At 41.6% G+C, this 27,871-nt stretch overlaps 1 protein-coding gene across 6 annotated transcripts in view; it reads right to left on the bottom strand.

Annotated features, from left to right (window-relative positions):
• Nucleotides 1-27,871, bottom strand: part of JMJD1C (jumonji domain containing 1C) — a 159,791-nt gene that overhangs the window by 1,395 nt on the left and 130,525 nt on the right. For 3 of the 6 annotated variants that reach the window (XM_062496809.1, XM_062496815.1, XM_062496813.1), the window contains 16 exons: nucleotides 26,223-26,395; nucleotides 23,708-25,905; nucleotides 20,933-21,134; nucleotides 19,068-19,282; nucleotides 17,968-18,120; nucleotides 15,097-15,186; nucleotides 13,676-13,803; nucleotides 13,289-13,502; nucleotides 11,743-11,957; nucleotides 11,197-11,475; nucleotides 10,637-10,805; nucleotides 10,136-10,226; nucleotides 9,900-10,030; nucleotides 8,707-8,829; nucleotides 7,563-7,702; nucleotides 5,133-5,309 (listed from right to left, as the gene is read on the bottom strand). In XM_062496809.1, coding sequence (XP_062352793.1) covers nucleotides 5,133-5,309; nucleotides 7,563-7,702; nucleotides 8,707-8,829; nucleotides 9,900-10,030; nucleotides 10,136-10,226; nucleotides 10,637-10,805; nucleotides 11,197-11,475; nucleotides 11,743-11,957; nucleotides 13,289-13,502; nucleotides 13,676-13,803; nucleotides 15,097-15,186; nucleotides 17,968-18,120; nucleotides 19,068-19,282; nucleotides 20,933-21,134; nucleotides 23,708-25,905; nucleotides 26,223-26,395 — 4,698 coding nt within the window. The remainder of the gene's footprint in view (nucleotides 1-5,132; nucleotides 5,310-7,562; nucleotides 7,703-8,706; nucleotides 8,830-9,899; nucleotides 10,031-10,135; nucleotides 10,227-10,636; nucleotides 10,806-11,196; nucleotides 11,476-11,742; nucleotides 11,958-13,288; nucleotides 13,503-13,675; nucleotides 13,804-15,096; nucleotides 15,187-17,967; nucleotides 18,121-19,067; nucleotides 19,283-20,932; nucleotides 21,135-23,707; nucleotides 25,906-26,222; nucleotides 26,396-27,871) is intronic. The other 3 variants (XM_062496810.1, XM_062496811.1, XM_062496812.1) reach the window with 2 other exon arrangements.

Here is a 27,871-nt window from a genome sequence, read left to right as displayed (position 1 = left end):
GACTGATAATTAGTATTTGGGGTTATTCTTTGGCAGAGGTATCTGAGGAAAGAATGGTTCCTGAGATCCCTTAACCACAGCCTTATCAGACTAATAGGCATCTTTACAGGTAGAGAGCAATTATGTGTGTATGACTTATCTAAGCTGGCTCCTGGCAAAGGCACACTTTCAACACTTCCCGCAGTCTGCTCCGGCATTAATTCCACACTCGTGTTTGTTCCTCCCTTCAGCAGCTGCACAGGCACTGCTGCTGCCACCACAGCCTCCCCAGCACTGTGCAGGCAGCAGATCGATCTGTTGACCCACCTGGGAGCAGCCCTGCCCTGCAGGACCTGGTTCCTCTGGTCACACACACACACACACACACTTGAAACTGGCACATTCATGGAAAAGAAACTGCAAGCGGAAATACTTCAAAGAAACAATTACGAACAGAGAAAGGGGGAGGCTGAGAAGTAGGGGGGAAAGAGCACTTTCTTCTTTCTCTGAACATTTCTTACTGGCATGAGGTAACTACTGAGGAACAGACATCATCTCCTGCCACCCAGGTCATACCTGGAGGACAGGTGAAAGGAAAATTGCTTCCTCACTGTGACCCAGAAACCAATTCCATTTGGTTCCCTTCAGACACATTTGCATTTTCACCCCTAAACCCTTACAAATTACACTGTAATTCAGCATGCCAAAACCCCCTTTTCCCCAAACTCCAACAGCTCCTCACAAGTGCATAACATCAATTCAAATTCCCAAAGCCTGGGGGTGGGGAGGCAGAGCCTCAGCCATCAAACACCCATCCCTCCCTGCTCAGGATTGACAGAGATCTGCATATTTTAAAGTGAAACCTAGCAAAATCTAGAGTTGCTAAATGCATACTCTAAAATCTCCATTATGGTACCTGACATTGTATGAAACCACTGGGGCCTACACAGTTGTAGAACAGAACTTCATTTAAAAATTACTTTCTTCTTCCGAACCTCTGCCCAAATCTGATTTTACAGAGCAGCTTGCCCCCCAGCTGAAATCCCAGCCTGGAACACCCCCAGCTCCGCAGTCATGTCACACGCAAGGCTTCTGATGGCTCAGCAGCAGCAGTGCTGGTCCCTCCTGAGAAGTAATCAAAACACAAGTAATTCTGGACACGAGGAGGGTTTGTTGGTGCCATACAATCTGCAAACAGCAGAAAGCCTGGGGTGAGGCAGCAGCTGCAGAAGTGCCACCACGGGACTCCCACCAGCACTCAGGGAATTTCCTGGAGCTTCCTTGGAGGCGCCTCTGCATTGTGCAGCTGGCAGCTCCAGCCCCCTCCCCTCCCTCACAACCTTCTCACCTCTTTCAAGTCTCTAACCTGCCCTTGGTTTTCTTGCCAGCTCGTGCAAAATCCCACACCACTCATTGACTTTATTCTCACCACGACAAGGTTTCACTGACTATCCCTCCGTGGCAGAATAGGAAGCAGAATAGGTCTGCTTCCCTCAGACCTCTAATTCTGCCGTGCCTTAAAGCCTTCTTCTCCCTCCCTTACAGGGCCTATCTTATCCGTGTGAAAGTTTGTGGGCACAGATTTTACCCGGCTGCTCTGGTACTTAGCATGGGAATGCCCCACTGACAGCCCCCAGGCAGTTCTATTTATAATGTTTATAGCACAAGCTGATGCAGTGACACACAAAAACGTTCAGCAACGATTCCCCCGAGGTTGGTGGGGTGAGGAGTGCAGCACTCCCACACCTGTGCCACTTCCAGCTGAACTGAGAACAGCCCAGCCCACACGGAGCAGACGTTTCCCATCAGGGCCCGGGAGCAGCTGCAGTGCTGGGAAAGCCTCGGACTTGGGCTGGGCCAGGGAAAGGGGAGCGGGCAGGGGAGAAAGGGCCACCCACCCATCCCGATGGCTGCAGGATCAGCCGCTTCCTGCAAGGCTGAGCTCCGAGAGCTCTGCATATGCAACGCCCAGACCTTTATCCTACAATCCTTATCGGAACATTGCCAGGATGTCGCATTACCTCCAAGCATGTTATTTTACAATATATAATCCTGCTGTTAAATCAAGATAATGCCCCTATAAAAAACAACATTATAATAACTTGTTCCACTATGAACAAGTTTTGCAGGGTACCTGAACACCGCATTTCAATTACTGACTCCGGTATTTCTAGCTTTTTATTTTTAGTTTAAATATTTTACCAATTTGGAGCTACCAAGTTAAATCCAAGGAGACCATCCCTAGAGATGTCTGTGATACAGTATAACCCACAGTGTAGCAGCAGAAAGAGTGGATCTTTCTAAAGAACAGTACCAACACCCTTTGTTAGCTGGGGAACTTCCAAGGAGAGCTCAGGGGCTCCCTCTCACAAGTGCCACAGAGGGAACAAGGCCAAATCATTAGCAAGGCAGGACACTGCTGAGCTCCCAGACTGTACAGCCAAGAAGAAAAGAGATGCCCCTCACAGAACATTCAGGGAAGCATCTGCAGAGGTGACCAGTCCAACACTAGCTATTTCTCAATTCTTCTCCCAAGAGAGCAGTTCTCTCTACAAGAGGAACTGAAAAGGTTGCCCTGCCCATCACAGCTCATAGGAGAGGCTGTCCCTCCCATCCCACCCAGGAACAGTCTGAGTTTGCCTGCTGCAGTCATCACAATAAAGATGTGACTACTGTCCACAAGTACACAGGAAGGGGAGAAAGCCAGGAAGCAAGAGGAATGCTGTATGTTGCCAGGAAACGTTAAGAGTAACCGACTTTAAAAGCCAGACACAAATCCATGGGGGTCATGGAAAAACAATATACAGAAGAAATACTCACAATCTCCTCCATGTTAGGGCAGTACATTCTAGACCAGCACGTCAGAAGCAGCAGTGTGCCAACAATCATAACTGGCTCCAGAATGGAAGTCACAACTACATTTAGACAGCGACCACAGGCAGCCAGCCTCCCTAGCTCCAACCCTCAGTCTGATTTCTTCTGCTCCACAACATTGCTCATGAGCAAATAAAGATGTTAATTTACCACCAAATTTAGCATCAACTCTTACCCAGTTTTAATAAGTAAAAGGTTCCTAATGTAAATCTGAAACACTTAATGTGTAAACATAACATGGAATGTATTCTTGTGCAGACTTATTTTTCAGTTTTTAAATGTGCTTTGTATCTCTGAAGTGTTGGTGCTGATCCCTAAGGTCAGCATTTATGCATCTCTACAGAGAGAGCACTATGCACATACATGAAAGAACATGATGCTTTTATTTCCTCCTACGTGGCAGATTCACAGGAACTTCTCACTGAAGATGAAAAGGTTCTCATCTTCACCCACTAAGGTTTAAAAACACCATGTTATTAACTCATTGATGCCAGAAGCTAGAACATTACCACTTCAAACACAAATCTGCAGTTTAAAGTCAAGGAGATAAAGACTGGTCTTATTTTTTGTCCTTAAACATATAAAGTACAGGGAAGCCTGGAACAGTCCCACTACTTCATTTTTTATCTTCTGTATGCCTTTATATAATGGCACATGCTACACAGAACAGATTTCTCAGTACACTTGTTATTTCCTTTGGGTTCCCTTTCCACTCTTCTATTTGGGATATAGCTCTCCTGTTTCATGAGATGACAGTAAGGCTGCTAGAGGATGCAGTACATGACTCTGGGAGTACCAACTTCTTTAGCCTAGCAGAAGCCAAGAACAGCAGCAATGTCAGATGTTCCCCCCCATTTGTGAAACAACATCAGGCCCTGAGTCATCATACAGGAGAAGGCAACCTACACCCCCCTAGATTTGCGTCACCAAGGTCTGTTTCAGGCTGTCTGGGTTTCTTCTTTCCTGTGCCAGAAAACAAATCCACACAGACCATCCAGAGCTATGTACTACCATGTCAAACCACCCAGAAACTCAGTGAGATGAGGAGGAGCCTAGTCAGAGTAAGGTACTGGTTGTTTTCAATGCCCCACAACAGACACAGCCACAGACAGAGTGGGGACATAACCCCTGCCATCACTACACTCCCACCAGTTTTTGACAGAGAAAACCCCACTGCCCTGGCCACAGGGACATGGTGAGCCACTGCTTCCTCTCAGCTGGAAGCTGATCCGCAAAATGGAAACCAAACAGCACCTTCTTCAGAAAGGCTTGGCCTCACTTGAACCCTCGCACAGATCAGTGGTAGATCATCAACATCACCATGGTTTACAACCAACTACAGGGTGGGGATGCTCCTCATTTCTTGACAGTCAGTGTCCTCATTAGTGATGCCTGACAGCTGGCAAGACAGCAAGCCAGCAGGCTCCATTTCCTGCTGGAGCAGGAAAGAAAGAAATCTAGAATGGCCCAAAAATCTCATCTAAACAATTGAGCTTTCTTCCTCTTTTCACCAAGGAGCAGCAGTTTAAAGACTGTGAGAAAAAAAAAAAAAAAGTCCTAAAGGCAGTAACAAACCCTTTTGTTCCAGGGGGCAACTGAGGCTGCCTAACATAAATTCATCCCATTTCTCCAGAACTGCCCCACTGGCAGTAGTTTTCTCACCCAACTACAGATTAAATCAGCTCAGCTGCTGCAAAGGGTGGTATCACTCTCACAGTAAGAAAAGCTACTGAAGAGACAGTGATGACTCCTGGTGGTTGATGTACCTTCTGTGTTAAAAGGAACTTAAGTGTGGCATGGGAAAACAACCAAATATCTGTTACAGACACACCAGAATACCCACTACAATTCTCCTACAGCTAAAGACAAAAACAATGACACCTGACATCCAGGTGTTTTACCTGCTCAAGTTGCTCTCCCTGCCCCTCCTCGATTACATTAACTTCTGGCTTAGAAGATAAAAATTCCTAACCTGACTCTGCTGTGACTAGACTCAGTTTAGAAACTTGCTACAGAAATGAAAACAATGGTTAATAATGGTCTCTTCATTTGTAATTGTAAAGCAAAAAAGGAACCAATACTTAAGGCATTCAATTTGCTGTACATTAGTCAGCTACGCCAGCAGATGTACCTCATTTCACATTCCTACATGCTACTAATAAAAACATATGATGCAACTGAGCACAGATGTATCCATGTATTTGGAAAAGAAGTTATTTTACAGCAAATGTGCTATTAAATCCTGTATGTCTTTAACCTAATAACCTAAGGTACATTACCTGATGAAGTGCTCCTGCTGGTAGAATAATAGCATCACCAAGGAACTGAATAACTGTGCAGGTTTTTACTCCATATTCTTCAAGAAGTCTTTGGCGAAGTTTTTTGTTCACATACCAACTCTGATCACGGATTGGATCATGCTCTGGTAAAACTTCTAGGCCTTGCTCCTTTGCTATCTGTTAGGTACAGAAAAGATCTCAAATCATTACCAAAAGATAATTTTTTGCTGATAAATTATGATAAATTTTATGTATCTCATCAAGCAATGTCACTCAGCTCCCAATATCCAAACAAGAACTCCAGCTAGGGATTCAAAACAGCCCTGAAGGATCTGGGAAGTCTCACTGAACTGAAGAGACATCTGCAACACTCGGACTCCAAAATGCAAAGCTTAAAAGAACTCAGCACAATAATCTATTAATAAGCAACATGCTCTCTGTGTGACTTCTTTCATCCAGAAAACAAGATCTGATCTTAGGAGTTTCTATGCTGCCAATTCCTCAGTCTTAAAATCTTCTTCAGTTTTGACACAGACAAGCACCATCACCACCTTAGCTCAGGAAAAAAGAAGCCAAATAAAGCAAGAGCTGTAGTCCTGGGAAACCTGTTCCAGGTGAGTCTGCTTGAGTACAGGGCTGGGCAGAGGGACCTCAAGGCACTCCTTCCAACCTCAACCACACTGGGATAAAGAAACTGCTTTCCTACCATCCTATGAAGGTACTCAGAAAAAAAGGATGAACACAAAATACTTCCTGACATCTGTAAATGGAATTGCATGACCATTTCTCATCAAGTGAGCCACAAAGGAACAAATACTACTCTTCATCAACTCTTATTAAACCAGCCCTTGACAAAAAGTGATCAAATCAAAAGAAAAAAGCGATTATGTATAAAGAACACAGACCTAATCCACCTGTCATGAAACAAACATCTCATTGAAAACAGATTTTTTTTTTCTTTTATTAAACAAACATAATACGTGATGCAGAGCTTGAAACTCACCTTGAGTATTACCACCCTTCTAACAAGATACCATGATTTTATATCTTATCAGCAGCAAAGCAGTCTCAGTGCTTACCCGTCAATTAATCTCCAATTCAGTGTTTCCCAAATACTACCACTCCTAAAATACATGTGGGTACACAACTCATTTGGGATACCAGGGCAAACTGTGGTAGCAAATGATAAACTTCTTTACACAACATCCTAAATGCCTCTGTTTTAAACCTGCTGCTCAAACAGTTTCACAGCTACTCAAAATAGTTTCACAAGTGCTCTGAAAGAGGAAATGCTGAATACTCCCTGTGTCCACCTATTCCTTTGCATTCAAGACTTCATTCACAACTCTCATTTTTGGACTGAAATGCCACCATCTAACTTATGAGCACCTACTTTTTGAAAGAACAAAAAAAGTCTTGCTGTATAACTCATAATCTCCTGGAATTAGCTTTGTTTTATTTACCAGCGCTCATTTTTCCCCCACATTTCAGCCTGCCAAAGAGCAAATGCTTGGGTCACTGGAGGGCAGCTGCCTTGGTACAGAAACACTGCTTTATTGTCAAAGGGAATCTTCAGTGCTAAATTTTTTAAGGCTTTCCCTGCTCACAGCACAGCCCATAGCGTGGAGCTTGTTTGTGGATCCCTTTGCTGCAGAGCCAGTGAAAACTCATCTGATCTCTCCTCACAGAAGACGGTGAAGACATCTCCTCAAGCAATCACTTCAGTGATACTTTGGCATTTCTGTCTCATCTATCAAGGCCACCCTCCAGAACACACAAATGTGCTAAGGACAGAGCACAAAAAACTGTTTCCAAGATGTATCACTACATTTAATGAATTGATGGATATTCATCCTAGGCAACAACCTGAAGGGCTCTGATGTGGCTCTGACTTAAGTCATCACATGCCACTGGAAGGATGATCTGCAACATGGCCAGGTAAGTTTGCTGCCCTTGGGGATGTTATCCCACTGCTTCCACGTTCACCAAGAGCCCAGCCACATTCCTTGTGCTGACTGATGTGACAGGGTCCTGGGAAAGACTGGTGGCTACTGGGTGGTGAGGTCAGGGAATTTAGCATGGGAAAATTCACCAAAAATTCAACAGCAATAATACAGTAGTGGATCAGTGACAGAAAAGCATCATCCCACAAATTATCTTTTGTATTAAAGCAGGGCAAGAATAAATCTCCATGCCCTCCTGAGCCTTCAGTTACAGGCCACCTGTCACTCTTACAAAGTAAACGTATGTGTTACATATTTTATTTGTTGGTAGTGCAGCAGGTCAGGTATAAAATTTATGTGCTATAAAGGAAATAATTTTGTCTTCTCCCTTCTCTAACATCGAGGTGGGGTTTGTGGTTTTTGCCAGCGCCCTTTGATTTACCAATTACTTAGGTTATATTTATAAGTCACATGTAATAAATCTAACCTTTTGCAGAAACTCTCTTATCTTGTCAGCATCTTTGCCAGCATAAATGTGCCATAAAGCACCAGGTAATTCACTTGAATCTTTCAACCGCTTCCTTAAAAGGTCATCCAAATCTTCCTCTTCCAACTTCTTCAAAACTCCTAGGGTTCAACAAAAATACTCTTTAAATGTGAGAAGGAGAAAAAAAAATATTGAAACTAAATACCTTCTTTTCAAATTTCTTTTGTGAGACTGAGCAGATAAAAGTTTGATGAATACAACAGAAACCACCAGGTGATCTTTCTGTTCAGTGCTTGTAACTCATTTACTAGAACATGAATGCTGTGGCTATCTTAAATACATTCAATTTTTTCCACGTTTCCTCAATTCAACATACCACAATCTCCCAGCTGAAAAAAAAATCAAATGGGGCTAGTATCAAAAAATGAAAATATGAAAAAGGTGTTCTCCTGTAGTCAGCATAAGCAGCATTTAGCATGCTCTTGTTGCAGCCAGAGCTCTCCCAGGATGCTCAAGTTGGCTGCCATTAACTTGGTGCACACACAAGTGAAAACAAAGCAAATGAAAGACAAACCTTACTGCAGCTCTATTAGTCATACCAAAAACCTACATTTGCCGATTACAGAGTAAGAGGACAAAAGAAAAGGGCAAAGAAGCAAAACTCTTTCACTGATTTAAAGACTGTTTCACATAAGCAATAAACTTCACAGAGATGACTAACACCAATTTAAGCTCTCCCGTGAAAAATTACATTACAACCCAAATTCAATAGAGGAAGCACAATGCATCCAGAAGAAGCTGCATAAACAGAAGGTTTGGCAAATACATCATCCTGACATAACTGTTAGAACCAACACAGCTTCCAGAGAAAACCCTTAACCCTGCACTTCCATTAGCTGTGCCAGTGCCAGCACAGGAATAGTGCATCAATTACACGTTTGAAGTACCATTTCACAATTCCTGAACTGCAGTGTATTTTATAAAGAACTAATGTATGTGCAAAACCCTGAAACAAAGAATCTCCCAGCTGTAAGCAAGTTCTTATGGATCTATTTCATTGCCTTCTGAAGAACAGTGTCAATTTTAGAAGGGGCAGAACATTCAGTCCATCTACACCTCTTACACTCAATGAGTTTCACATTACCTGATTTGGAAAGTACTCCATTTCCTTTGGCTATGCCAACGTAAACAAGGATGTTCACAACATCAGAAACTTCAATATGGAGATTTGTGGTTCCTATGTCATGGTCTTTAGTAGCAGCCACACCTATGTTACAAGATAAAATTAAGATCTGTTTCTATTGCATATTCAAATCAGAAATGCAACAACAGAGAAGAAATTTCTGAAATACACTTGGCATCACTGATATAGACAAATACGGTTTTGATTCACAAAACAAGGAAACATTACTTTTTAACAGAGTCCTTGAGATTCTCTCTTAGACCAAGTACCTGTCCCTACACAGCATTTGTGTCAGAACAAAACATTTCAGCAGAACAGTCAGAGACACTTCCTGACCACTATGTTCCATTCCTCTTCAATCCTTCAGCTTGTTCATGGCAGAATACAAGTACAATGAATAGACAAGGTTATAAAATCTGTCATTTTATGTCTGGCTCTAAGAGTGTTCTTAATCAAAATAACACCCAAAGAGGAAAATTAATTTTAGTTTTAAGAAATGGAAATGAACATTCTTAAGTCAAAAGGTCATTTTGGAACACTAAGCCTTCAAGCAGTATTACCTCAGAGTGGCAGTAATGACACAGCTCTCAGACCCATGCCATTATCACTATTCTTAATATGCTTCTTTCACAGGATATTTGGAGAACTTTTAAAATCAAAGCCATTGTGTCACAAATTACTACTCATTTCTTGTCCTATTACAACAATTTGTAAAACAGAATTGAACAAAATTCTTTGCAAAAGAGGACAGAAAGTGTCTGAGGAAATCAACCTTTTCTAAACAGGCTTTTGAGTGTGCAGCACACAAATAAATCATTAGAAATACTGTAAGAACAATTTATGACCAGAGTTATGAATACAATGATATTTCATGAAGTATTCTGTCACACAGCATTACTAAAGACAGTTCTATTGCTGTCCATTTATACAGCAGCTAGCCATTTATATGCTTCAGAATACTGTAACAGCATAAGAAAAGATGGAAAGAAATGGAGAAGCAAATAGACTCATGGCCCAGGTGCATGCCAAGTCAGTATTTCCCCTACATTCAGTGAACAATAATCCTTCACAAAGCTTTGTATCAACCATTGTAATGTGTGATATTCTACAAGTTTAAGGGAAGAGTAACTGCTGCACTTGTAGGGCAAACTCACCATATGCACTGCATAGTCTGGGTCCCAAATCTGGGCGGACAAAAAATCCTGGCAGATGAGAAGCCAAGTTTAGTTTTCCTTCTGGACTACAATACTCAGGCAAGGGTAAACTTTTTAGTAAGTCCTCATATCTGGGGGAGAAAAGAAAAAAAAAAAAAGAATACAGTTGAATTAGTGTTCAAATAGTAAATAGAATAATATTGACTTAAGAAAACCTAATATTAAACTCAAAATACCTTGCTGGCATCATGGTCTTGAAATCTTCACCAGAAGGCCAGTCTTTCAGTTTTAGTAGAGCTGTTTCTCCATTTTTTACTTTCTGCCGTTCTGTAAGTAACACAGAAATAACTAAGAACTAATATACTGTAGGTGTTTTACTTTATTCAACTAAAATGTCAATATTAACTCTAAACCTGCCAAGAATCAAAATCTCATGCATAAACAGGAGATAATTTATTTCAAGACTCAAGAACGATACAAATCAAACTCAGCTATTTAAGTAAGAAGGACATTTGTCTGGTTTCTTAAGTCAAACCTAGCCAGTATAATAGTGCATCCTTAATTCTGCAGAGGTACGAAATACAAGTTTCCATCACATTCTCTGGAAACAGATTACCCAGAGCTTTTTTTTAAAAATTTCTTCAAAGCCTCCAAATCAATAATGGTAATTTTTAACTGCAGCTTCTAACACTGATCATGTTCAGAATCAATACCATAATGCATTTTAAGGAACATACTCGAAACATCTTCAAAACCATCCCAGAACTCCTTGACATTGGTGTTTGAAATAATACTGTCCTTGCAATTCAAGATATCAGCTTGCTGGTTTCCAAAATCCAGACTGATTGCCTCAGCTTTCCACAGACTGAAGTTCATTTTCTTATGCATACCAGACACCAAAACAGGCTGTAAAGAGTAAAATAAAATAATTTTTCAAAGTCAGTACTTATCCTTCTGCAAGTACACAAATTCTTTAACTGAACTGCAGTACAAATGTGCCTGGAACACACATGGAAGACGTTAGCCTTACTGAGCTGTTAACACTTCCTCCAGCAGCACCCACATACAAAGGTGTCACCTCTTTTTGGAATCTGAACTTCCACAAGAGAAATGTCCTCTTCATTATTACTGGTTAACCTAAGTTTAACTACACAAGGTTCATCTGTGGGCTATACCTGACAGCTATTTTTTTTGTCTGCAGTTTCAAACACGAAGTTAGGCATTTCTGTCCTTTAATACACAACTCCCCAGAGCTCATGCTGATGTCACTTTACTGACCAATCTGCTTAATACTTACCCTTCCTTGTTTCCAGCACTCTTTGAAGAGCTTCCAGTTGTTGCTGTTTTTATGGTCTCTGAGCCACAGAACATGCTTATCACAGATCCACGAATATGGGATATCACTGTACCGTTTACTGCAGTCATCCAGAACACATTTCTTATCATCCTTTGGCTCATCTTTTATTTCAGATTTTACATTTATCTTTGGTGCTCTATTTGGTGGAATCTTGTTTTCTACTACTGAAGCAATTATGTCATCAAGAATATTTGGCATAGTCCTTCCACTCTTGCCACTCTGTTAGAAAACAAATGCATGCTTAAACCATGTAAAAGCAACTTAATGCAACTCCTTTTGAATGAGAATAACATTTCTGATGTTGTATCAGTCACCATCATAAATAAAAACAAAATGTTAGTGTGCGTGTGCACATTTGAAGCTTTAATTATGAATGAGTATTTAAAGCAATACATCCATCAGACTCTTTAACTGTAACGTGCCAAAACAGATTGATGGAGATTTTCAAATCCTAAGAGAAAAGCTGTGCATCTTGTAAACACTTACTGCTGTTCCTGTAGAGTAAACTGGAGCAAAAGCAATGCCAGCATCTGTAGAACCCAGACGCAGTTTGCCTGCTGTTGTAGTTAACAGATCTCGTAAGGTTGAGCCCTGCTCGTTGTTCTGGGATGGAGGAGGGGAGCTTTTACAGTTTGGGGACTCCAAATTATCCTGGTCCTTCCCTTCCTTTGAATGTTTTCCAGAAGGACATTCTTTGTTCTCTAAAACAAAAATAATCATTTCAAGTTTACATTGTTGTACCATGGTGCACACATAGAACAGCATCAGTATCCTGCATTTTCTAGTGGTGGTAACAAGACTGCAGCAACAGTGCTTTATTCACCTGCAAACACACCAGAGGATGAACTACAAGCCTCAAAACACAGTCAAACTGTGACGTGTAGCCGAGTGACTACCTGTGCTGAGTGAGATATGCTGTAGCTGGAAATACTTCCATAGCACACATGCATTCCACGTGTAGATCTTATGGTGACAGATTGTGATGTCACCAGGGAAAGGCACTACAGTTTCAAGGTCGGAATCAGCAGAGAAAACAACAATGTATTCTCTTTTTGTGAAACAGCAAATGGCATTACCGTTTTTTTTTTTTATTAATTCAGCTACAGAATCACTAGCTCGGAAGAGACCTTTAAGATCAAGTCCAACCCATGCCCTAACACCGCTCCAACTAAACCATAGCACTGAGTGCCACATCCAATCTTCCTTTTAAACACATCCAGGGATGGTGACTCTACAACCTCCCTGGGCAGACAATTCCAGTACTTTATCACTCTTTCAGTAAAAAAAAAAAAAACCTTTTCCTTAACATCCAACCTAAATTTCCCTTGGTGCAGCTTCAGACTGTGTCCTCTTGTTCTGTCAGTTACCGCCTGGAAAAAGAGACCGACCCCCACCTGACTACAAACACCTTTCATGGAGCTGTTGAGAGTGATAAGGTCACCCCTGAGTCTCCTTTTCTCCAGGCTGAACAACCCCAGCTCCCTCAGCCGTTCCTCACAGGGTTTGTGTTCCAAGCCCCTCACCAGCCTTGTTCCCTCCTCTGGATGTGCTCAAGTGTCTCAGCGTTCTTCCCAAACTGAGGGGACAGAACTGGACACAGCACTCAAGGTGTGGCCTCACCAGTGCTGAGCACAGGGGAAGAATGACCTCCCTGCTCCTGCTGGCCACACCATTCCTGATCCAGGCCGGGGCCATTGGCCTCTTGGCCACCAGGGCACACTGCTGGCTCATGTTCAGTCAGCTGTCAACCATTACCCCAGGTCCCTTTCTGCCTGGGGACTGTGCAGCCCCACCAACTCCAGCCTTTAACACTGCAGGGAGTTATTGTGGCCAAAATGCAGGACTCAGCACTAGGACTTGTTAAAGTTCCTCTTACTGGAGTCTGCCCATCCATCCAACTCTTCTAGGTCTCTCTGCAGAGCCCTCCTACCTTCCAACACATTGACACATGCTCCCAGCTTAGTGTCATCTGCAACATACCAGTAGTGCTCCCCAAAGGCACAGACATGATATGACAATTTCAAACATATACCTTTTTTTTCTTCTCTGGCTTTTTGCTCTGCAAGATCAGCCAGCCAATGCAGTGGAGACTGGGATTCAGGTGGTGTTAACTTGCTGTCTGTGCTCACATCACTTCTTGGACTTGTGTTACCATTTGTCTCCGACTTTTGAGGAGTATTCTGCTGTTGAGACTCAGGCATACACAGAGAAATTTTATTACTGTGGTTAAGGACATTCTGCAAGACCTGTAAAGAACAAAATTATTTTTAAATACATAGCTTCACTTTAATGCATTTCAAAGACATGGCTAGCATTGAACCCACACATACACAAACTAAAATGCAACAGGTAATATAAAAATCCACCATGATCAGAACACTTGCACAAGATGCAATATATACACACATTTTAGACTCACCTGAGACACACCATTCATTGCAGGGAGCTTGCCAGCTTGTGTGTTCTGCTTGGTGGTACACTGACAATGGGATTTAATTTCAAATTTTTCTCTAATATTGTGCATAGCATCTAAAAGATCTGTCAAAACTAAAGACAATTAAGAAGAAAAACATCAGTAACTGTCAATCATTCTGTGACCCTTTTTACAACACACACACTGCGATGTTTTAAACTACTAAAATGCTGAATTTACCACCCAAAACTACCCAAAAATGACTGCCCAGTTTATCTTTAAGCTTGTGCAGAGAGACGTTCAATTAAATAATCACACACTACTCTTCTGAAAAATGTAAGCTTCAGCCTGCATTCCCATTGCATGGAACACATCAGGCAAGCCATTAATTATTTACTTCTCATTTTTGTTCAATGGGTATATCATTACTTCATTCAATAAAACCATCAGCTACAGACAGAAGCAAGCTATGTCTTGACCAAAAAAAAAAAATAAAAATAAAAATCAGTGTGTGAGCATACAAATGAAGGCTATTTGGTAATGGGTATGCACAGAAGAACAAAACTGAGGTTAAGTAGGCAGTCTTCATTGTGTTGTTTCCAGATGAGTAGTTCACTTTCACAATTTAAAATTAAAACCAGTTTCAGTCTAGAACCTGTTCTGGGAAATGTCACAACTTGAATTTGTTATGAAATCTACTCAACCTTCATTTTTACCTAAACTAAGATGCAACAACCCATAGAATATTGGTTATGTATTTTCAGCTGAAAATAACCTGGGAATTTACTTAGTACATTTAAGGGCACACTTCAGTTTTCTATTTTCTGGTCTGCATCAATACTGACAGAAAGTTTGTGTCAACAACCACTACACTACACCTAATGGCACTACTTCAGAGAACTTAATTGGTTCTAAGCAGAATTCTGAATCTAGCTGGGTTTATGATTCCTGCTTAGTTTTTCAATTATCATGAGCTCATTCACTGCATTTTGCTCAATCATCTGAATCAAAACCCTTCTTTTCTTTTTGGGTATGGGATAGACTGCAGTGAAAAACAAATCCCCAAAAATCCACTGCCTCAGCAGTACTACTTATTTTCTTTTAACAGCTAACGTCAGATTTATTAAGTACGTTCTGATTGTTTTATTCTGCTCTGAAAAAAAAAAAATCCATCACAAAAAAGGCCCTCAATTTCTTCACTGCCTGTCCCCAAAACCCCTTTACACATCTGTCAGCGCACTCCTCTTACTCTCATCATCTGTGCCCAGTGCTGGCAACTGCCCAGAAACATTTGTCTTTTTGAAACAATTTAACCCAATTCCCAGGTTTTTAAATGGAAAATGAGAAGTTTCAAGAAACAACTCTGGCCCCTCTTCACAGAAAGACCTGGGAATAAACAGCTTCTGCTTGTTTGCATATGGTCTTACCAGAGCCTGGAATAATCTGTGTTGGCATCAGGTGCTTGTGGTCATGAGGCTGTCCCTTCACACACTTCATCCAGGCATACAACTCCTTATCTGCAAAACAGTACTGCCAATGTTTTACTTCCCTTGCATACAGACAGAGCTAAGGTCTTTCAGACTGGTTTTGGTTAGGAACATTTCTCTGCACATACAGGCCTTCTGTCCAGGTATCTGGTGTGACAAGGACTTGCATTCAACATTAAGGAAAAGAGTTTTAACAATACTGAAATCTGAAATAGCTGTATCTGTAACACAGGCCCTTGCCAATTACCTCCAAATTTCAAAGTGCATTCCCTTTATCACATTTAGTGAGTTGCCAATTTATCATAGGCTGAAATCCTTTACAGTTGCCATTAAGGCCATGAGCCTCCCTTGATGAATCCTGCCACGGAAAAGAGACATAATTAGGCTATGATTGATTAGGCTCATCTAATTTGACACAATCCACACTCCAACTGGAAGTGTTTGTTTTCAACCAAAGTTTGTCAGACAAGCCAAAAAGATGATCTTCTAACCAAGTCATCTCTCTGATTCAGCTTACAATGCAGCTGCACCAGTGGGACTGGTGGCACAAAGGAGAGGGAAGTTGAATCATGGATTTATGTCACATTAAAGCAACCATGAAACCTTAAAACTGGCTGAAAATTATTAGTGCCAGTGAGAGGGCCTAACTAGCAGGAGAGAAGGTTTTCTAAAAAGTTTAAGGAAGACTCTCCTGAAATATGCAGTGTAAAGAAAACACACAAGAAGAACGAGAGCAAAAAAATGTCTGGCCAAGCAACTGGTCACCAGTCTGCTATGTGATTTTGGGGTAGAAAGAACACACTTTCTTTCTCAATCCCCAGTCTTGTGTCCTATCCATTAAACTGCTAATTTTAAGATATTTTTCCAAGCCTTTTACTAGTTTGCTCACTCCAGCAATTTAAACTAAGGAACACACCATAAGAAGCTTTTAACACATTTAAGGTGGGGTTTTTTTTTGGTTTTTTTTGTTTGTTTTTTTTTTTACACTGTAGAAGGTACAAATGTTCCTCCAGATAAATACTAAATTTATAAGCTATTCAGTAGTTTTTGTAGCACTTAAAACATCTAAATATCCAACTGGTCACAAACATAAATATATCAAGATAACAAAACAGTATGTAGGCCACTTAATCTATTTTTTGGAGGAATTCTTGTAACATGGCATCCCACTTGATGGTGCCATGAATCGTAACAATGAAGGTAACAATGGTTGCATATTCATTCACTCCTGTGATCATGAAGTGGTAGCAAAGTCATTGATGAGTATCTGAATCTGGAATATTTAAACCTCTAACACTCCTACTGAAGCAGGGAAAAACCAGGGGATTCTCTGTTACATTCAGCAACTGTAAAAACAACTGCTGGTTCCAGAAAAATTGCTGTAATATAAAGTCCTATTACACAGAGATGGCTGAGTGGTTCTGAATGTTTTTTTTAAGAGAGTGCCAAAGAAGCAACACAGTTTACATGAATCCTACAGCATCAGAAATTAAATCACAGCAAGGGAAGCTGTCATACTTCTGCTTTCACACGTAGAATTGCAATCAGCAGAAAGGAGAAAGTCCTCCTTGTAAGAAAACTGAAGAGAAGCCTCCTTCTTCATATTGCTTGTTCAAACTTCTAAGACACTTTACTAAAACTTTCCTGGCTGGTTAACACGTACTATAAAAAGCCTCTGACTGTGTGTTCCCACCAGGGTAAATAATGTTTGGCGCATATCCCAAGCCACGTCAGATGGATGCACACACACACACTTCAGCCAGTGAAGTGCTGCTGAAGCAGCCTCCAGCATTAAAGCATTAACAACTGTTCTCAGTGCAGGAAAATACTGACATTAGCTCCCTAAAAACTTCAGTGTAGGAGGCCCGTGACTGCAAGCCAGGGACAACATGGGTGAGACTCTCCATTTGGCAACGCTTTGCCACCTAACAGTTAAACTTGATTTTACTAACGCTTCACATCTGTGGCATTATGCGACTATGACAAACATGGAACTGCTTTTCAAAACAGCATTATCCTTGAATCAGTTCCTGGCACAGCATCTGACTGCAGAACTGTGCCAGGGCACAATGCCTGCCTCCCAGGGAAGGCAATGCATTCCACCAAGCAGCCTGCCCACAAGTGTCACAGCCGAGGGCTCCAAGCCCAAATCAATCCTGCAAGTAACTCCTCCTTTCAACTGCAACCCAGCTGGGTCACCCAGAATCAGAGGTTTGCAAGTCAGTCCTTTATACTTCCCTTTCTCCAGACTAAGGTAGGTATTTCCATTAGAGCACAGGATAAGCCACACAATATGTGCAGGCTTATGGATTGTGAAACTTCCATTAATATTCATTTTAAATACTGCACAAAGTATTTTCCCATCCTTCTTTTTTACGATAAAACTATAAAATAGGATGTTACCTCAGTATGACAAGCCATTTCCAAAGGGAGGGCTCCAGAAAGCACTCAAATCAAGGCAAGTCTTAACAGCAATGAGTTACCACAAACAGAGAGGTGTGACTGAGCACCAGTCTCACAACTGAAGAACAAGATTTAACCTTGAGGAGCAAGGCACAAGCAATCCACAACAATCCACACAAAAAGACTGAAACGCGGACAAAGAGCTAAAATAGCCCCCACAGCAGTTGCTTTCTGAATGACTGATTCCATATATACTGACAAAAAAGGAGGAAAAAAGATCTAAGAGAAACCAATGCAAAACAACAAGTAATTTAACACTTTACAGAAAGACAGTTCTAGTGGATCAGCAGCTCTGCAACAAATGAGAATAAATAGCCTATACAATACTCTAGTTCATAAAGAACTGACCTCTAGAACTTTTCCTTTCCTTTGCTTTGTAACAATCTAGGCAGACCACAAATCCACATTTTTGGCAGACCCAATGAATGTTAAATAATGTGGCTTCACATGCATCACACATCTCACGGACTCCTCTCACTGCTCTCTTCCATGCAATTTTGGCTGAAACACAAAATAAGCAGAATAAAAGGACTGAAATTTAAATGTAAAACACAAAATAATAGTCTTTATAGGTGAAGCATTCATAAGTTTCCCCTCAGACACAACTGTGTTTTGGGTGAGGAAAGTAATCCATCACGAACAGGCCATCAAGAGCTACCCCCTTGGCTCCATTACACACCATCCTCTTCAGTGCTAGTATCAACACGTTCTAAAGAAATGAAGCATTCAGAAAACACAGACTCAAGTAATACAGCAAAGATACTGCTGCAAGAATGAAGAACAATTTTAGCACACACTTTTAACCCCATGCATTCAAGAGGGTTTTTCACCCGACTGCTGACTGTTTGATCTAAAGGGCAGCCAAACTAGTGAGCTGGACAGCTGAACCTGAAAGGACAGGAGGCAAGTGTCTGTTCAGGAGACCTGGCTAGTAAGTGTTTTCTGCTCCACTTCCTCCTCATACAGCCTGGAACTAGTAGAGCCACCAGCCTGTGCCCATCTGCTGTGGGCCAGAAGGATGGAAGGTGGCTTTGGGGGGGGAGGAGGTGACAGTGTTAGCACATGCTCTGTGGGGGCTACGCCGCTCTACTCTTCTCCTTTGTTTTGGGAAGGAGACACATCAGAAACACAGCGTTTGCTGGCAGCAGTCAGTACCTGGCTCACCACAGGCCTTGGCTGGGAGCTGGCTGCTCTGGCTGGAGAGCTGGAGGCCAAGCTGGGAATGGAGGCTACTCCAAATCCAACAGGAGCCTGGCCCCAACCCAGCATAGCCACCAGCACAGGAAGGGGATGGCGCTGGCCCACTGAGGAAGGAACCCTTCCCCACATGTCCTCTTAGCAAACAGCCTAGAAAAATCCAACAGCCAGGGGAAGAGAGCTACGCAAAAGGAAGCGACGGCCACCCCAGAAGAACTGCAGAACACTTGAGGGCATTGAGGATTCCTTACCGTCTTTTTTCACCCAGGACATGGCTGTCTTCTCAGACGTTACCAACTGACAAAATTTATCCCCTATGATATCTAGAATGTATTTAGAAGTTTCTAGGTCCAGTTCATCATCTTCATAGTTTTCATGTGTCCATAAACTCAGTGCTTCATCATCATACTGATCAGGAGAGGAGAAACCATCGATCCTAACCACTCCATTCTTACTGAAAGACAACCTAAAAATGAAAACATAGTTTGACTGCGTGTATCGTTATACTCTGTGACTTCCAATTTACTTGCTACTTTACCTTACTGCTTAAATCTTACAACACCAAAGTTTTCTTTTCACCTTATCTACCTACATCCTTCTTTAATTTTAACACAAATCCTACTGACGGAAATAGTTTTAAAATTATCAATAAGGAAGCATGAAAATTAAAACAAACCTTTTAGGAACTTTTTTGCATCCCATTCACTCCTCATTATCTCACTCTAGCCTTCATCACGCCTTTAAAATTGCAGACAGGAAAATGTTTTTGTTTTTCTTCAAAGTTTGGTTCTACCTACTTTCCTTCCTCAGTTTCAATTTATGGTAAGTCTGTGACAGCAGTCACTCAGCCTGACTTATATTTTATGGATTTTTGTATCCTACTGCTCTCATACTGAGAAAATATGAGCTCAAACACTACGTTTAAATTTTTCTAGGCATAACAAACCACCAACAGAAGCTAACATTTTTGTATCCACTAAACTCCAACTTGCTAAAGGGTTTCCTATTACCCTACCCAGGGCAATTCCACTAACGCTGGCTATACTAAACTTTTGTTTTTAAGTGGCAACAATTACTCATTCCATCTTATCCAAAACAGGGTAAGTCATGATAAAGATATAACAGTTAAGGAATTTATGCCAGCAAAACAGTCCTGAATTCAGAAGTACAAAACATTTAGATATGTATTCAAATGAACAAGATGAAGTTATCAACTTTCAGCTTTCAAAACAATAACAATTTCCAAAAGTGTAAACTTCTGCAATTCAATCTACTATCTAAACACAATGGAAATAATTAAACTGCTGTAAAATTTACCACAATGTAATAAAAAATCCAAGTTTTTTAATTCCATGATTTTTTAAAACGTTGGGAAACTTTTATGTTTTCTCCTCTACAGAGGAGGAAGAAAATCAACTAAAATTCCAACTCTGCCAAATGTGGAAGCAAATATTCTTAGAGAAGGTATTCAGAGTCCAGCCTTGAAATGATTCCTATAGATCTACCAAGTCATGTAACTAAAGATTCATTGTAAAAAATTAAACCCCATTTAGGAAACAGCTGCTTGTCGATAACAGGTTTGATTAATACTGACAGCATGATCCATACATAAACTGAAGCTGTTTTACCCTTTCTTGGCACTTCCTGCACTCCATGAAATTTTTCCTTGTGATTTTTTATCGACTGACCATTAATTGCAAAAAAGGGAGGTCACAACTCCTCTCTTGTCCTCAGAAAACCCTGAGCAACATTCCCACCATGTACTGGTGTAAGTGCAACTCTTGCGGTTGTATGACTTGCCCTGAAAAACTGAATCTTGCCTTTTGAAAATCCCACTTCAAATGTCAGACACCTGTGTAATGGTGATATGCAGTATTTTCTGCTTGCCTAAGTTACACCAGGCAGATGTTCTGATGTCTTTACTATAAAGCTTTAAACGGCAATGAAGTCAATCCACAAAAGAAATGCAAATGTAAATGCTGTTAAAATAGATGTTGTCTTTTATCAGGTGGACTGAGCCAGAAAAATAAGACATGCTTTCAAGTATGCCAGTCCTTTGTCAATATTCTTTTTAAAAGCTGAAGCACCTCATTACCAGGAAGCTAGGCATACTTACCGTCGAAAGTAGTAAAATCTACAAAATACTGGTGAATGAGTTGGTTCTTCTCCTTTCTTACTTCTTATTAACCTACATTCTCTGCATTTTTGCAGATTTGGTCCTATTTCAGAACAAGAATCATCCTGCAAAAAGGACTCTCCCGTTTGCTTCAGCTTCTTTACTTTGCGCCAATCTTTTAACACTGAGCGAGGTATACCAGCTGCAAAAGTAAGGAGAATTTCAGATGAGGTACTGTCACTGCCTCCTCACAGGTCACAGCCAAGACAGCCAGCACGCAGCATTTTTTTCTGCTACATTTGTTACCTGCATAACATATTTCATTTTTATTTCCACTTGCCTAGCAGCACCGAAGTTAAAAATGCAAAGGGACCAATTCAAGTTACTCAGGCAGGAGCACAGTTAAGTAACTGCTAAGCTGCTAAGACACTACATTTTCCCTTATACTAGGTGTATCGTTCACCAGATATTCTACTAAAACCATCTTCAGGATCTCATTCTGACAAAAAAAGCAAAGACATACAATACTGCAAGAAAGTTAGATTTGAACTCTGTTTCGAGTGAAGGTGTAGGCAAAAAAGGCCACAGTTTAATGAATAAAAGCAGAGCTTTTAAAAACCACCCTAAAACCAAATTCCAACTCCTTCAGAACTTATTTTTTTTTAAGTTACAGCTATGACTACAGAATAGCAGCTATAGTCACAGAATCAATTTACACTCTGTCTGGTTTGTTAGCTTTGCAAGGCCAAGGAGTTTAACTCTATTTTTGATACTGAAGTCAGCAGATCTGACACCAAGCAACATGAGGAGCAAGTCTATTGAGTAATAAGGGCAATTTTCACATACAGGTTTTGAAACTGAACCCTGTTGTTACTTAACCAAGCTTTCATTTTAAGGAGTCTTGAAAGTGGCACCCTTATCTGCAGACAGAGAGAATTATCTGTCATTTCATCTACCACTACTTTTGAAAGTTCATGTCCTGTAAACAGGGATCTGACATAGGATGATAAAAGGGTCAGGGTGCTGACTTTGGACTTGGTACCTGGGTTCACACTGGTATTTTGCCAGAGATGACTTGTACAAACTTCGCAAGGGACAGACTACCTATGTCTCAGCTCTTGGCCTAGAAATCACGCTCCATACTCACCCAAGGCATGACAGGAATTGCATTAAAGTTTAACAAGGCTCAAGTACAGGTTTACTAGTCCAAAACAACGTCTTCTGCCTTGGAAGCAGAGATTCTGGGTATCATCTGGGAGCTGCTAGACTTCAAGGTCTGTGGGTAAGCACTTGGAAGACCCCCAACACTGGCAGAGCTGTGAAATGCCTTGCTTTGCAGGAGGGAGCTTCACAGCCTGGAGCTCTGAGGGCTCTGGCTAGCACGCAAGTTCCCAGGGGGCTTTCCAAAACAGCATCAGGACAAAGCACTCTTCAACCCTGGCAGAATCCACGTACCACCCATGCTGCAAACTGCCACTGAGCCCCAGACCCTGAAGCAGAGTTACCTTCAGCCACCTACAGAGAATCTAGGCAGCTGTTCCAAGGGAACACCATTCTTCCTGAAAGCCCCTCAAGGTTGACTACGATCTGGTGTAAAACTTTGTGTAAAGTTCTTTTTGAAAGAAAAATCTCTGACCAGCTCTCTTGCAGGGATTTGCCACAAAAAAATCTTTTGCAACAACAGAAAGGTCACAAACACTTAACATGTTAAATGTATGTATTTACAGTTTACTCTAAGAAGGGAAGCTGAAGATGATTTTACAGGCATGTTAGCCTTGATCCTGCATTTACTTGGGAACAGAAAGAAAAACCACCAGACCAAATATCCAGAATGCTTCAGACAGACTACGACACTTTCAGCGCCCAGGAAAATTCAGGGATCAAGTCCTGTCAGATACCAGAAGAGTAACTTCATACACCAGACAGTGAAAAGCCACAGAATGCAATTACAGGTAGTATTGCTCACTTTTTTGCTACCTGTACTTAAAATGTCTTACAAGAAGTAATTTAATGGTAGACTCTCTAATACTTAACCAGACCAAAGACAAAGAAGAATAAATTGGGATAAAAAATAAGGCAAGTTTTTAAATAAAATTCCTTATGTTGGCAGACCAGTTTCTCTTTTCAGATTAATCTAGTTACAATCTGCTACACATTACAGTATTACATTTAAATGGAAACTTTTATTTCCCTAAATTTTTTTATTCCTTAAACAAGAGGAATGTTAACACCATGTATTACACATGCTAGTTCCAAGTGTGAAATTATTCTCCCTTAAACCTTTCATTAACCAAATTTGGTTCAATTAACCAAATCATAACTAAGTGGCATCAGGGTCTCAAGGAACTGCCTCTGGCTTTCTGATCAAAGGATGAGTTAGAGTTCAGCAACAGAGAATCTTTCCCTCCAGCAGTGCTCTAAAAATAAATGCATTAGATCTTAAAATAAAAGGAAAAAAATGTATGTATACAGCTCAATACAAGGGGCAGAACTATATGCACCAGCCTGCTCAGTTTTGATGGACACCATAAACAAGATGGTTTATGGCTTATTTTTTAGGTGAAGAACCAGTTTGTTAACACGTATTCAAAATGCTCTATTTCTTACACCAGGATATTTCAAAAGACCGCAAGACAGATAAATCTGGACCTACTCATTTACACAGGCATGTTTTTTAGCTCTTTTCCCAGCTATTGTGCATGACAAACCCTCCAGGATTAACAGTGCTGGACTTTACATGCTTCACTGTCTTCCAAATCAGATTAATATACTCACTGCTGTTACTGCTGCTCTGTAACTTCAGCTTGCTTTTTTCTTTGGCGCTTCTGCTAAGAACACCATTTGGTCTCACTTCTTCCTCAGCATCACCCTTTTTTTTCTGCAAATCATTTTGTTTCTTTTTGTAAGTTGGCTTGGGCTGCCGTTTAGTCCTTTGCTCTGACTTGCTCTCGCTTTCATCAGAGTCACCACTTTCAGAGCCAGAGTCATAAGTTCGTTTTCCTTTTCTCCTTGGGTGCTTATCTTCCTTTACAAACTTATCTGCCAAGATTTTGCTATCTATGTTATTTTGTAAATCATTTGATGTTGAAGCTATTAAATTGACAGTACACGGCTTAATAATTTCTGAAACACTGTTCCCTGAATTCTCTTTTTTATTAGTGTTTTTATCTTCCTCTGAATGCCTTGTTAGCCAAGCCTTTTTCAGTTTAGTGTGGTAGTTTGGCTGACTTGTCTGGGAAGTTTGCCCACTGCCTACAGAGTTCGCTTTGTTTATTGTATTACAGACGATAGCACTGTCTAGGGAGAGAGAGGTTGAAAATGTCTGATTTTTCACAGAGTTGGACTCTGTCTCAGTGGTGTTACTACTTTTAAACTGAGCTGCAGCCAGCGCTGCCTTGTGCTTTTTCAAATGGACGAAGTCTGCAGAGGTGGAGAATCCCGAGCTGGGCTGAGCAACGCTGCCAGAAGCGGATGTAACCGGAGCTGGAGTGCTGACCTTGCACTCCTGGGGCTGTGCCACTGCCTGGCCAGCTGCTCTTGGGGCCGTGCACTCCAGCGGTGTGCAAGACACAGCGCTTGAGACAGAGTAAGTCACTTCAGAGCTCCCCTGGCTTGACTCGCTGGTCATCATTGCTGCTGATGCAGTGACATCCATTTTGGCGCTACAGATGATAGTTGTGGCAGGGGTGACAGCATGAGGAATGCTGCCTTGTGAGACAGCTGCAAATCTCTTTTCATACTGCGTACGAGAACTGTCTGAGTTCATATTTGGCAGTATGATTCTTCCAGTCTCCCTGGCTTCTGCCATTTTCAGGCAATCTGCTAGATTTGTCACAGCTGAAGGTCTCTCACCAACTCGATCTTTCGAAGCAGACTGCATTACTGGTACATTCTCGTATTTTGTGCTAGAAGGAGGACGCACAATAACAGATGCTGTAGCGGACTGTGACTTTCCACTCACTCTTTCACCATGCCAACCCACTTTTTCGTTATTCGGGGCGTTATTAGACTTCCACATTTCTGATAAATTCTGTTCAGAAGTGCCTTTGTAACCAGTTTGGGCTTCCTTGGGCTCAGGTACTAAAGTCGGCGGTTTCTGCAACTCCTGTATTTTGCCACCACCAGCATTAACGGGTTGAACAGGAGTTAGAGTTGGAGGTGAAAGGCTGCTATAGCTGCTCTCCTTCTTCTCCAAGTTCTGGTGCACAGGAGGGTGAAACACAGGGGCCCTATGCAAGGCAGGCATACTCCGGAGTGTATTTGAGGAGGAGACTGACAACTGAGTAGGGCTCCTGCTGTCACTTCTGAAAGAATTTACAGAGTGAGACTGCACCGACTGTGAAAGCTGCTCAGGAATCTTGCTTGTAGAGCCTTCGCTCTCTGGTTGGTGCTTAATTAAAGGTGGTGGTTTTGAAAGGGAAGAAATGTAGGAGGGGATAGCCTGGGGACTAGCTGCTGTTGAAGGACAATTAGTTTGCTTATCAACATATACACCTGAAGCTTCCTTTGATGGGTATGATCTTGGTGGTTCATTTACTACACTGTTAGATAAGGTAGTGAAATAATTACTTTGTGGCAAACTCTGTGGAACTGAATGCTTAATCTTATACAGTTCTGACACAGAGCGTTCAGCATCTTTGTCATATTTCGCAGAATGGCTTTTGGGACTTGAAGATAAGGATGTTACCCTGGAGTAGTTCTCTCTCTCTCCCTCCAGTGCCTTTATTTTAGCTGTAAATGGAGCAACTTCAATACTCTCTTGGAGTATCCGTCTGTGCTCCTCTTTGTACTTGCTCAGTCGCTCCCCAGTCTCCTGTGGTGGCCTCGGCAGCTGGTTCAACATTGGATCTGCATAATGTCTGTGCATATGGCTCTCCTTTGCTGTCTGCGTTCTGCTCTGCTCCAGCTCACTCTTCACTGACGCAGTGGTAGCAGAACGCAGAGGTTCAACAAAAGCTTTCCTCTCCAGTTCTCTGTTTGAAGAAAGGTTAAGCAAACACAGGTTAGGCTGAATGTAGTACAATGTGCTAGACCGAAGACCTTTCTTCCCAGGCCCGGAACGAAGTTACCTATTAACACAAAATAAAATTTCCTCTATATTTAGTACAATTTTCAGAAGTCTTCAAATGACTCATCAACTCAAGTACCATACCAAGGCAACAAGGCTGCACAATGACAAGCCTGTGTTCCCCACAGACATTCATGTCTACAAATAAACTAAAGGGAAGCTAAAAGGCAACATCACTTGCTGATATGTACCCTCACACACAGAGTTCCCCAGGGAACTTACTCTTTGCGATGCTCTACAATGCTTTTGGACAAAGGTGGGCTGGAATGCGTTGTCAGTTTGAGAGGGCGAAGGGGATCTGCGCTGGATGGACGCACAGGAATGTGGCTCCGTAAACCAAGGCTGTCAGCTGAGGTCACTGAGGTGGGCTGGTGTAACCAGGGGCTGGGAGTATTCTGTTGACACCAACCAAAACAAAAAATAAAACCAGACTTCAAAATAATCACGGGACCACAAGGGTAACTCTACCATATCCTACCAATGATCAAAGTGAAGTAATGTATTTCAGTAGAAAATCATAGACGGTAAATAAAACTTAACATTAAGTCTTTCTTGACCAACTAAAACACAATGGTACTTCCCCTGGACTTCCAGCATACAAAACAGTTTACACATTTCAGCAGCATTCTTGGAACCATTTAATTTTCAAGTACTCAGCATGAGCAGTTAATTTTAAAACAGCACCTCAAGCTCATCAAAATTCACAAACCAATGACAACCTGACAAACTTAAATTCAGTTACTAGCAAAAAGACCATTACCTCTTCAAAGAATTGCAATAAGTATTTCTTTAAAAATACAAACATGGCTTTATATTTCTGGAAGCAATTTTATCACCAGCCTTATGACAACTCTCAATGAAAGGGATGCAAGTATCTCTTTCCTGGACTGTTCCTCTCTTGCCCCACCCAAATGATTAAGCATGATAATCCTAATTAATCTGCTTTATTTCGTCAGGCATTTTTATTTGGCTTGATCATCATCATCATACTATTAAAACCCTAAATGCACACACTTGCCATACTGTGCAGCATGACAAACACATAGCCCAATTTTATGCTGTGCACCTGAACATTCCCAAAGGTGGGTCTCCTCATTTAGACACACTGGTAAGATTTAATCTGTGAGACTACTTTTTAGTCTACTACTTTGTTAAATTTCTGGTTTTTTATCTTTACTGAAACTTGTGTAACAACCTGCAGAAAAGACCAGGAGTAGCTTGCTCTCTCCTCCTGCCCTATCTCTCGCCTCTGCTTAGGAGACCTGCTTACAAAAAGAGCACACAGCAGAGTGGAAAACCAGGACACCTGTTGAAGGGGGGGGGGGCTCAAGTGCTGGGGACAAACCAGGAAGGGACTGGGGACAAGAGTGAGCTTTTGTGCACACCCCAAAGCCTCGTGATGCTTTTCCATCCCTACCTTCTTCTCTTCCCTACACTCCTCACCAGTCCATACCTATCCTTCTCCCCAGACTTGGCAACCCCAGCTGGGAACTGCTGCAGCAGAAGGGGAGCCAAGAGCTCTCATGACACACGCACAAAGCACAGAATAGATCTGCAGGTGCTACAACTTTCATTTCTGTGTTTTTGAATATTTAAAGCAGCTACTTGGGTTTGTGCTCACAGTTTCAGTGCATACGTTTCCTAGGCCAGGAGTTCCCACGCTGTGGTGAGTTCCCACGAACAGCCTGTAAGCTGTATTAAAGTATTTTGCAAAGAAGGCCTGTCACCTTCTCCCTAGAGGAGCTAGGGAACATCTGCCTGAGCACCAAGCATTGCTCCAACAGCTTCGTGACTCCACCTGCAATCATCTTCCGTTCAGTCCAAATATGGGAGCTGCCACAGCCACTCAAGGACAGTAGGAAAAGGTGGGC

The sequence above is a fragment of the Cinclus cinclus genome, chromosome 7 (genome assembly GCF_963662255.1).
Source record: "Cinclus cinclus chromosome 7, bCinCin1.1, whole genome shotgun sequence".
In the NCBI taxonomy this organism is placed as follows: Eukaryota; Metazoa; Chordata; class Aves; order Passeriformes; family Cinclidae; genus Cinclus; species Cinclus cinclus.
Note: the sequence above shows the minus strand (reverse complement) of the source record. Positions and strands in the feature narration are given on the sequence as shown.